Source organism: Oryx dammah, unplaced genomic scaffold, assembly GCF_014754425.2.
Source record: "Oryx dammah isolate SB20612 unplaced genomic scaffold, SCBI_Odam_1.1 HiC_scaffold_2, whole genome shotgun sequence".
Lineage (NCBI taxonomy): Eukaryota > Metazoa > Chordata > Mammalia > Artiodactyla > Bovidae > Oryx > Oryx dammah.
The window spans coordinates 92394083-92406374 of NW_024070186.1; the positions used below are offsets into that span (position 1 = coordinate 92394083).

Genomic DNA, 12292 nt, shown 5'->3' on the forward strand with positions numbered 1-12292 from the left:
ATGCCATGATCTTGGTTTTTTGAATGATGAGTTTTAAGCCAGCCTCTTCACTCTCCTCTTTCACCCTCATCAGGAGGTTCTTTAGTTCCTCTTCACTTTCTGTCATTAGAGTGGTGTTATTTGCATACCTGAGGTTGTTGATCTTTCTCCCGGCTATCTCGATTCCAGCTTGTGCTTCATCCAGCCCAGAATTTTGTATGATGTCCTCTGCATAGAAGTTAAATAAGCAGGGTGGCAATATACAGCCTTGGCAAGCTCCTTTCTCAGTTTTGAACCAGTCTGTTGTTCCATGTCTGGTTCTAACTGTTGCTTCTTGACCTGCATACAGGTTTCTCAGGAGACAGGTAAGATGGTCTGGTATTCCCACCTCTAAAGAATTTTCCATAGTTTGTTATGATCCACACGGTTAAAGTCTTTAGAGTAATTAATGAAGCAAAAGTAGATGTTTTTCTGGAATTCCCTTGCTTTTTCTGTGATCCAGTGGATGTTGGCAATTTGATCTCTGATTCCTCTGCGTTTTCTAAAACCAGCTTGTACATCTGGAAGTTCTCAGTTCATGTACTGTTGAAGCCTAGCTTGAAGGATTTTGAGCATTGCCTTGCTAGCATGTGAAACTAACACAATTGTACAGTACTTTGAACATTCTTTGGCATTGCCCTTCTTTGAGATTGGAATAAAAACTGACCTTTTCTAGTCTTGTGGCCACTGCTAAGTTTTCCAAATATGTTGACATATTGAGTGCAGCACTTTAACAGCATCATCTTTTAGGATTTGAAATCGCTCCACTGGAATTCCATCACTTCCACTAGCTTTGTGGTTAAGAGCTTGGGCTCTGGAATATGGCAGAAATTGTAAATACATTCAGGTTCTGCTGCTATGCTGACACTAGGCAGAAACAACCTTTTTGTTGTTGTTGTTAACTAACCCTAAACATTTGAGAGTGGAGGCACTGAAGTAATTCCAGTGGCTTAAATGCCTTCTCTTGACTTTGACACATGAGGTACATACTGGCATGAAGTATGTATCGGGAATAATATGCAACTGTTTGCCATGCTGTTACTGAGAACAGCTTGAGCCTACTTCACAGTTTTGAGGCCCAGGCAGTAGTATTAATCAACTGCTCCTGTGCTTTTATAAGTAACTACACAAACAGCATATATTGTGTGTATATTATTTATGCTGTGTATTGATAGCATGTTGGGTGAACTAAGAAATGGATGCATAGGAGGTACCTGGGAAACTCCTCCTTTTCCATGTGCTATTGACTCCAGAGAATTGTTTTTCTGAGTTCTGACATTGCTGTTCCAGAGCTTATAAGAATCTGTCATTTCCCCCTGCATTTCACTCATTCTCTCCTTCCTGGTTCAGTTTGTAAGAAAATTTGACATTGCAGAGCCTCATGTTTAGACAACTATGGTTTCTTGCTATATTTAATCAGTTTTAAAGATTCAGGAGACGAGTATTTGAACAGCTGTGATGTGAAGATCTAGAAGTAAGGACCATGGATTATTTTCATGTTTGCTAAAGTAAAAAAAAAAAACAAACTTCTATTTATATAGGGATTTGTCAAAGAATATCTCATTATTTTTGAAGTTTCCATAATTTATTAAACATTAATTCAGCAAGCATATTAGGGGGAAGATTCAAATAAAAATAGAAGCACTGTTGTTGCTGTTGAGGCCATTACTGACTAGTTTGGAGTCAAATTGCTGCTGTTAAATTGTTTCAGTTGTGTCTGAGTCTGTGCAAACCCATAGAGGGCAGCCCACCAGGCTCCCCGGTCCTGGGGATTCTCCAGGCAAGAACACTGGAGTGGGTTGCCATTTCCTTCTCCAATGCATGAAAATGAAAAGTAGTGGCTCACTATTTTTATGTATATAAAAATCACTTGGTGGGTTGTTAAAATACAGGTTCCTTAACTTGTGAGTTTATTCCCTGTACCTGATGATGAAAGCAAGTTGGAATTTGCATGTGCGGTGAGCAGCCCCAGTGACTCTGATGAGTGTGGTTAATGGAACATACTTTGAGAAGCCCCAATGTAAATAAATTAGAAATTTCATAAGAACTTGTGTGGAGGTCTGTGTGAGGCACTATGGGAATGTAAGGAGGAAACAGCCAACTGCCTGGAGTGATCTGAATCTTCCAGAAAGAGGAAAATAAGGCAGGATGGGCCGTTTTTCTCCTTTCCTTCCTTCCCCCCACCGGCCCCCACCCCACTTTATCTTCCTCTAAATTTACTCAGTCCTTACTGGAGTCACATTGCTTTTGAGTAAGGTCGTTTATAAACTTTTATTTTTGGTGCTTCCAAACTTACAGGCCACTAAGGCGGGTGCATCATCAATGATTCACTACATGGTTCTGATATCAGCTCGCTTGGTGCTACTTACTTTGTGTGGATGGGTACTTTGTTGGACCCTCGTCAATCTCTTCCGAAGCCATTCAGTCCTCAATCTCCTTTTCCTTGGCTACCCGTAAGTACTCCAGTTTTACTATTTTATTAGTAAGTCTTAAGAAATTATTTGGGTCATGCCAGATGATGGTATAAAAGGGAGGGAAATGAAATTCTTCAATGCAAATCTGAAGTTTAGGCAATTGGTAAAAATCAGTGGTTAGGGTGACCATATAATTTATTTTCTAAACTGGAATACAGTTAGGGCAATAGATACAAACTAAGATTGTTCCTGAGCAGTACCAGTGGAGAAGATTTTCATTAGCTTTATTTGCCATATAAAATTCATATACAGTAAAATTCACAAATCTTGTGTACATGTGCTGAGTTTTGATAAATGCATATACCTGTGTAAATCAAAACCTCATCCCAGTATGGAATGTCACCATTACTCCAGCGATTCCTTCATGTCCCTTTCCAGTCAAACTCCACCCTTTGCATCCCAGAGCCAACCACTGTTTTGATTTTTTCCCCCACCATAGATTAGGTTGCCAGTTCTAGAAAGTCATATAAATGGAATTGTACAATATGTACACTTTCAAGCCATCTTTGACTCAGCATGTTGTTTTTGAGATTTGTCTGGGTTACATATTATCAGTAATAGTTCATTGCATAAATATATCACAGTTTATTTTCCTCTTGTTTGACATCAGGATTGTTTCTAGTTTTTGACTACTCTTTAAAAAAAAACTATTATACACATTCTTATACAAGTCTCTTTTTGTAAAGCTACCTTTACATTCTCTTGGGAGAGTTATATATGTAGGAGTGGCATTGCTAGGCCACAAGGTAGAAGTATGTTTAGTTTAGTAAGAGTCTATCAGACTTTTTCCCAAAGAAGTGGTATCCTTTCACCAGTACTGTAAGAGTCTGACAGCTACACAGTTTTGTCAGCATTTGATGTTTTCCATTTGAAAAATTTTAGCCATTCTGATGGTTGAATTGTGGTGTTTTATTGTAGATATTACCTTATTAAACTAAATATGTTGCATTGTTTTTTAATTTGTATTCATTTGGCTAAAACCTTCATTAGATGTAACAGATAGCTATCATTTATTCAACTCTTATTATGTGTTAAGTGTTGGGCTAGGTGGTGCTTATAAACATCACCTCATGAAATCATTACAATCACCCAGGAAGTAGTATATTTAATTTGCTGTAACAGATCTAACATACTAGAGGCTTTAAAAAGTTAGAAATTTATTCCTCTCTCCTGTACAGTGTGTATTTAAGTTATGTTGGATAGTTGTAGTAGCTCCATGGTGTCAGGACTCAAGCTTCTGTTATCTTTTTGCTCCACTTTCCCTAGTAAAATACATTGTAAGGGAGTCTGGAAAACTGAATCTTTACCAGGGGAGCTGTATCTCAACTAACATTTCTGTTGCTATGGAAGAACAGAACAGTAGCTATTGGCAGACAATTAGCAATTTTTGGCATAGGTAAAGACAGATTAAGCAGGTGAAAAATTTTCCTACGGTTAGACAATTAATGAGAAAGACCCAGGTCTTTTTGATTCCAGAGCCATTGTCTTAACCATTACTCTAAATTCAGTAGTTCCCAAAATGTGGCTCCCAGAACAAGAGCATCACTACCTCCTAGAAATATGTTAGAAATAGAAATTCTCAGAATCAACCCCAAACTGAAACAGAAACTCTAGAAAGTATGGCCCAGCGATTTGTCCTTTAAGTCCTCCAGATGATTCTGATGCTAGCTCAAATTTGAGAATCATTGCTTTATACCATTTAGGATGCTATAACATAAGCATGAATTTATATGTGTCGTGACTGTATACAATAAAGACATACTCAGAGACTGGGTGGCCAAGTCTGACTTTGTGGCAGGAAGAGTCTTTATATTGGTTGTACTCTGTAAGGTTCTAATTATAATGCTTAAACAATTATTTAAAGCACTCATCAACTTGGTTCATACAGAATGAATTTTCTTGTTATAAACTTCATTTTTCATGATTCAGATTCCTTATAAGGTATATATTTTACATCAGTTGTTTCTGTATTTTTAGATTAACATTTCACCTGTTTGAGTTGAAAACAAATTATTTAGTTATTCTGTTTATCAGCAATATCTGATTGAATCATTTAGAAGATTAACTATATCTAACTTGAAAGGCTAATATATGGATATATCAATGAATATTTTGGCTAGACTGAAGAGGATTACCATCATCAGAATGACTAGCAAACTTTTTCATTTCTTTTTAGATACGTAAAGAAGCTTATTTTTGGAGGCTGTCCATACCCTTGTAAAAGAATGAAATAAGCATGTAATTCAAACAAATTTTATGTCTAAATATATTTACTAACCCTCTTTAAAATTCTTTAATGAATCATTTTTGTACTTCCCAAAACTCTCCATGCCCTAAGCCTTTGATGCTACCCTGTATCAGTTATCTATTGACATATGATGCTGTAACAAACATCCGCAGAGCTGTGGTAGCATACATACCACTCTATGTATTTATTGTGCATATGTTGGGATCAGCTGGAAGTTAAGAGGCTCTCCCAATCTTATCTTAGCTGGGTTCAGTCACATGTTTGAGATTGATGGCTGTCTGTTTAGGCAGCTAGGACAAGGAAGCCCTGTTCCATGAGTCTCTCATGCTCTGGCAGCCTTCTCTGGACATGGTCACATGAAACCGACAGAGTGGCAAAAGAACAAGCCTGAATGTACAAGCCCATTTAAAGTTTCTCATCCTAGCGTGTCTGCTGACATCCCATTGGCCAAAACAGATCACACTGTTGAGCCCAGCACGGAGATCAGGCAGGGTCACTGCACACGTGGAAGGAGGGCTGTGCAGTTCCATGACAGTGGGTGAAACTGCTGGGAAGGGTAAAGAAATGGGGCCATCATTGCAATCTACTACACACCCCAGTTCTCACCCCCGCCTCCTGCATGTGCGGTTTCAGCAGTATTGAACTTGCAGCCTTCTCTAACTTTTGCAGTTTGGCACATGTGTGAGTTTTGCCTGATACTTTTGCATTTACTCTCCTCCCATTCTGCTGCTCCAGGGCACATTCACTTTGGATCCCAGAGCTGCTGCTCACCATCCTCCTAATTAGTAATAAACTCATCCTCTCTCCCTCTATAGGGAACTATGAACAAGTGACATTTGTTAATTTTTAAAAAAATAAAAATTTATAATTAAATAAGATGTCTTTTTATTTGCTATTTTTAATATCTAAATTTATATCAGTGAAATGACCACTTTATTTATAATACAGACCTAGATTATAATGTGGAAGTTTCTTAAGACTTAGGGAAGTGTTTAAAATGTTTTTAAGGAACCAAAGTTTCAAGTAACTATAAGAAGTTATGAGAAGTCTCACAAATTTTTAGTCCTCTATCCAAGTAATTTTACCTGTAAAAATTTATCTATTGTACTTCTGAATTGTTTTTATTAATCTTATCAGGTATTTATTTAGTGCCTACTATGTTTCAGCCTTTATTATAGGTATCAAGGATATATATAGCAGTGAACTAATAAACAGACTAAAATCTCTGGTTCCTGGAGCTTTTTACATTGTAGTAAGGGGAGGTTAGACCAACGGAAAAAAACACCAAATAAAAAACCTAATAAACATATAAAATACATGATCTTACCAGTTCAGTGGAGAAAAATAACCAAGGGGAACTAGGGTGGTGATATGGGTGATGTTGTGGGGAGGCAAGGGAGCCCCGTCACTAAAAAGAGAAAACTGGAAGTAAAAGGCAACCCTTCAAAAAATACCAGATGTACACAAAGATGTGTGTGGGAAATTATTTATTCCATTGGTAATTACGATAGTGGAAAATAAGAAATAGTATGTTTCTAACAAGAGAAATAGGTAAAGTATGGTATAGCTATATGAGGACGCTGTAGTACCTTTTAGAATTGTTAACAAAAACATTTAATGATGTGAGAAAATACTCCATACATGCAAGCTACAAAATCACACACCCAAAGTTAAAACAGTAGTATACAAAACAGTTTATACTGTGTGAAGCTAAACATAGAAAAAATATAAAGCCTATGCACCCAATTGTAAAAATTATAAAAATGATGATTTCTAGGTAATTGTCATGATTTTTTTGTAGTTTCTTATCCTATAGTGAATATATATTGCCTTTGTGAGAAGAAATTAAAGAGCTTCCCAGATAATGAATTTGCCATCAGCCAAGTCCCCATTATATTAGGTTCATTCTGAAAAATCGTGACTATTTTACTAACATAGTTATGAGATCTGATACTAGGTGGCATCTGTGATCTCATTTTCATACTCCTGTTTTTCTACAGGTTTGGTGTTTATGTTCCTCTCTGCTGTTTCCACCAAGATAGTAGAGCTCATCTCCTTCTCACAGACTTTCCCTATGTGGTTCAGCACCAGGCAGTAGAGGAAAGTGCCTCAACTGTGGGTGGCTTGGCGAAATCCAAGGACTTCCTCTCCTTATTGCTGGAGTCTCTAAAAGAACAGTTTAATAATGCCACGCCCATCCCCACCCACAGCTGCCCACTGTCTCCTGACCTCATTCGCAATGAAGTGGAATGTCTGAAAGCAGATTTCAACCACAGGATCAAGGAAGTTCTCTTCAACTCTCTCTTCAGTGCCTACTATGTTGCGTTTCTTCCCCTGTGTTTTGTGAAGGTAAGTGGTTATGTGCTTTTCTGTGCTTCCTGGATTTGGGTGTGGATGACATAAACTGGGTATTTCTTATTTAATCCCCCTTTTCTCTGTCTCCCCTTCGGCAGCCTGGATGGTGGAGTTCGGCTGCATCTGGAGTGCACCAATACCTGGTTGGTGGATAGATACTTCCATATCTGTGATGCACCCGTGGTGGTCCCCTCTTGTTTTCTTTCTTTCTTTTCTTTCTTTTTTTTTTTTTTAGATTTCCCCCACCCCCAGTTTCTGGAGAGAGTAAACTTGTACTTAGAATCAGTGTATGGTAGCGTAAGAGGACTGAAGTTTCAGTAAAATACAGCCTACCATGGTTGATCTTAACATGGTCATCAGGAGTTTCCTTGAATTTAATCTAACCTTTATTTAAACTTTATTTTGGTAGAAGAGAAAAATGGTCTGGATGTCACTTGGGCCCAGAATCTTTTGGGTCATTTTAGTGCCCTTCCTTCACCCATTGAGCAGCACATCTGCAGCTGGAGTGGCCATTCACAGAGAGCATTCACTTCTAGAAAGGAAGGACTTCAAGTATCATTGCCTCTCCCTCCCAACCCTAACTCATGCAGCCAGAAAGTCAGGTTGCAGGATTTTGGAGGACTCTGCTCTTGAACCTTCTGCACGGACAGCAGGACAGCAAATGCATGTGTGACTCAGAGTGGCATTGTCTGCAGGGCGTATGTACACGCACCCATCCCTGCCTTCTTGCTCGCCAGCACATGATCATTCCTCTCTTCTAATCTCTTCCAGAGTACCCAGTACTATGACATGCGCTGGTCATGTGAGCACCTCATTATGGTGTGGATCAATGCTTTTGTCATGCTCACCACACAGCTGCTGCCATCCAAGTACTGTGATTTGCTGCATAAATCAGCTGCTCACCTGGGCAAGTGGCAGAAGCTTGAACACGGCTCCTACAGCAATGCTCCACAGCACATGTAAGTGGGTTAGAAGATAAAACCATTTAACACCTTTTTACATGCTGCTGACCATGTTTATTTGCTTTATATGTCATTCTTGTTCTTGGCTTTGAACATTTAATTTTTAGTTTTTGCCCACTTGGGTGCTTGTCATCACTCTAAACTGAAAACAGGGAACATTAACTCATTTCCACCACCATCCCCAGTCCCTCCTCAAATGCCTTCTACCTTTCAACTGCCCAGTCACTCTAGAGTGTGTAATTTGTTTCCCAAACTATCATCTTGGAGTTTTCTTTCAGTCCTAACCGTTTGCCCAAATTCAAAGACTCATGATATATTTTTAATTTTCTTTAGAAGACTGTGAGATTCACCTTCTTATTTTCATTGCCACAGCTAAATAGCTGCTGGCTAATTGTCTTAGGCAGCTGGACTTTGCTTCTCTCGTCTTTTCTCTCTAATAAATGTAAATTTGCTCTAGTAATTTTCCTAGCCAGCATTTTTATTGTTTGTTTACTTATTTTTGGTTTTTTCTTTGTTTGTTGTTGTATTAGCCTGCATGTTTGTGCATTTCTTTTCCTAAACTCACTAATGAATGTTGCTCTGCTTTTCCTATATTCAAATGAAAACTGTCCCTAATTGAGTTCTTTCTGAGTATTCCTTTCATTGTGTCCCCCTGTCAGTCATTTCTCTGCATGGTACCTATGATCCAAAATGACTGACTGTAGAATCTTTTTATTGTCTTGCTTCTGAGACCTTCATCATGCCTTTCTCTCAGACCTGGACCATTTTCATCTTCCTCCCTTTTATAATTTGAACATTTCACAAATTTCATCACCTAGAAATTCTTTCCTAATTAAATTAGGAAATTAAAGGTGTCCTAATTAAAGGTGACATTCCCTTCCCCTCTTCCCCTCAGAGTGCTCCCTTCAATTATTTGCCTTGATGTCTGATACAGATTAGCACAGGCCTTCAAGCCCAGGAACTGAAAGAGATTGGGCCAGGCTGAAAAGAAACCTGACTGTGGGCAAAGGACAGATTTCAATAAAAATTGAAAATCCAATGCACAGTGCTAGTACTGTACATCTTCAGGCTCCTGATGGCACATGGCCATGAGGTGTGTCTTCACTTTAATGCTGGTAAGTGTGAGCAAGGCTGATGGAACATTTTCTGAACTGGGAAAGCTTCAGGGTGCTAGACTTTTTTTTTTCTTTAACATATTTAAAATGCTGTCCCAGTTCTTACCCTAGGAAACTAACCTTTCCAAAATCAGGAAGAGATGAATTAACTTAAGATTTTTTTACAAAAAGTTTAACCTGAAGATCCCCCATCCCTACCCCAACTCCATTATGTTGGTGCTGGAAAGAGTGAAGGTTCTTCCGTAACTTCTTTTTCCTAGAGAAACCTCTATAAAAATAAACCAGGAAAGCAGTAAAAAGTCTGTGTGTTGGTACCTTGTGTGTCTCTGTATTCTTCTGTATAGCTTCTCATAATATGAAGCACTTGAAATGTGTGATAAATGAGTAGATTTTCTGTAGCGTGTGGGATGTAATTCTGCAGTAAATGTCACGCTAGTTTGATAATGTGTTAATTTCTCCACTCTTCTTGTTACCATCCACTTTCCTCTTGTTTGTTCCCTCTAGCATTTCCACCAGTGGACTCTGCTCACTTGGGATTGAGGTGACAGTCCACTTGATTTTCTGGGTCATAGATACCTTACTTACACATTTGTTCCTGCTTGTTCTCCTAAGCCTGTTAAGTCTTTGACACTGAGTTAACTTTGCAGTTAACTTTTCTCTTTAAATTAAGCAGTGAAGTTATAATAAATCCTTTCTAACTCCTTCCAATCTGACCATGGAATTACTGTCTTTTCAGAATTCAGGCAGATGAAGACTTGAATACTTAATCCTTTCCATAGAAACATAGCTGGTTTTGCCAGACACTATCTTATCTGTGATTGCCAATATGCTAACATTACATTTCTTTCTCCCTTAGTTGGTCAGAAAATACAATATGGCCTCAAGGGGTGTTGGTGCGACACAGCAGATGCTTATATAGAGCCGTGGGGCCTTACAACGTGGCGGTGCCTTCAGATGTATCCCATGCCCGCTTTTATGCAAGTACCGCTTATTTCTTTTCAAACATAAGCTTAGGAGTGTTAGGAGGCCACTCTGTGTGTAAACATCTAGCACAGAGTATAGCACATACTAGGAAGTGACTTAGCAACAGCAGCAGCAGGACATTAATACAGGGTAATTATTTTACTACTGTAATGGCCTCTGTCCTTTGGGAATACTTCTGAAAGGCAGATTGAAGGTGAAATGCCAGTATCTCAACTTTAATAGCTTGACTGGTTTCTCTAGTTACAGTGGAATTTGTTGAGTCTAGTATTACTTGAAAGAAGTACACAATTATTTAAGACTTCCATTTTCATCTTAGAGTCTTTAATTATGTAATAGTTTGGTTTAGTGGTATCCCTATTATATCTATGTATCATTACACAATATTTAATATAGTAATAATATGATTTTAGTTTTTGGTATTTCTCATGTATATCATCTCCTTAAAATACTTAGATTTCCCTTTGAAACACAGGCAGATGACATGATCTGTGGTCTTTTACCTTTTTTCAAATTAAAAGGAAAAAAGCCTTAAAAGTTTGAAAGGAAAAAAGCAATAGATACCCACTAAAGCCAGTTTCTGTCCCATTTGATTTATTTCTTGGGCTATGTTCTGTTTGATCTTTCAGTTTTCCAGAAATTCTGGCTCTAGGAGGGAGAAATATTTACTTATTAAAGAAAGACAAACTGATTAATGGGAGTGGGGAATAGAAGGTCCATGCAGGGAACTGTTTTCAGTCAAAATGCCCAAAGTGCAGTGCATTGCCTTTGAATGGAGATCATATTCTGAAAAAGAATTGGGAGATTTTATTCATTCATTCATTCATTTGATACTTGAATCCCTTTCTCCCTCCCATCCCTCCCTTCATCCCTCTCAGTTCCTTATGAGGGTACTTGGATGTTCTGGTTCTGCGAATGTTCACTACTAAGGACGTTTTCATTAAATACTGGAAACTTGCATCAGGGCAGGATGCTTATAAATAGGGGTCAGTGGGCCGAGGTGGAAGGCCTTTGAATGAAGGAACTACAACAATCTCTTTGACTCCTGTGGGATTGCCTTAAGATGGAGGAGTGGACTTAGGTTATAACTGCACAAACATCTGGTGTCTACACAGAATATTTCATTCAGCCAGCTGAATTCCACAGGCTGTTAATGACATCTGTTGGCCATTATGGTCCCCTGGAAGCCGACAGTAACCAGATAGTTTATTAAAATTTCCTGCTTGAGAAATAAGTATTTTCCCTGCTAATGTTGGACAGCTGAAGAATCAGGTGGAAACCATAGAAGAAAGATGAAGGAACGTATTACTGATCTTGTGTGACCAAACACGTAAATCAGTGCTTCTCAGAGTGGTGGTTGGGTCCCTTAGAGTTAGACCTCTGAAGAATCCTAGGAATTTGCATTATTTACATATTCAGAAATAATTCTTAAGGCACATCGAAGTTTAGAATGGGCCTGCTACCTGTAACTGTGGCTGTCCTCACATTTTTACTCATTCAGTTTATAGCCTACCTACACATTTAATTATATTTGGTATAATTGCCACAGAATCTGAAATTGTCTGATTTTTTTTTTTTTAGAATGTTAATTCTGAGCCAGTATTATACATGGTATTACTGGAGATCATGTAATAAAATCCAGGGTAAACATGTTCTTTCTCCTGCAGAAGAATCCCGAGAACCCAGTTAAACCTTTCAGAGCTGTTGTGATGATTTATTTGGCTTTATTCTCAGATTTGAGCCCCGAGGTCTAACTTATTCTTTTAGATCTGATATATTACCATTAGCACAGTTTGCAGTCTGTGACCACTGTCTTCTATTCATAATACATTTTTATTAGTCAACTAGGATTCAGCCTCTTAGAGTGATGAACTTGGAGCTCTGTGTTTAGCCAATCTCTTAATTCTAACTAATTTTTCCTTCCTTCAATGTTCTGTCTTAGTATACCCTACTTCTCAATATCCAGAAAAACTGGGCAAAAGAAAGCAGCTTGGTGGGTAACAGTTTAAGAAATTAAGAAATTACTGTATTGATATTTCAACTTATATTACCACCCCTCCCTCCAGACTTGTTTACTGTAGGTGTTTATGTCTTAGATCAGCCCACAAACCAATGATTTTTACATTTTTAAGCAGTTAC

The 12292-nt window shown here is 38.2% G+C and overlaps 1 protein-coding gene across 1 annotated transcript in view; it reads left to right on the forward strand.

The window, feature by feature from the left end:
- The window catches only part of TMEM39A (transmembrane protein 39A), a 29311-nt gene that overhangs the window by 16199 nt on the left and 820 nt on the right, over positions 1-12292 (forward strand). The window contains exons 5-8 of the mRNA XM_040250995.1: positions 2317-2471; positions 6741-7089; positions 7867-8054; positions 10029-10149. Coding sequence (XP_040106929.1) covers positions 2317-2471; positions 6741-7089; positions 7867-8054; positions 10029-10149 — 813 coding nt within the window. The remainder of the gene's footprint in view (positions 1-2316; positions 2472-6740; positions 7090-7866; positions 8055-10028; positions 10150-12292) is intronic.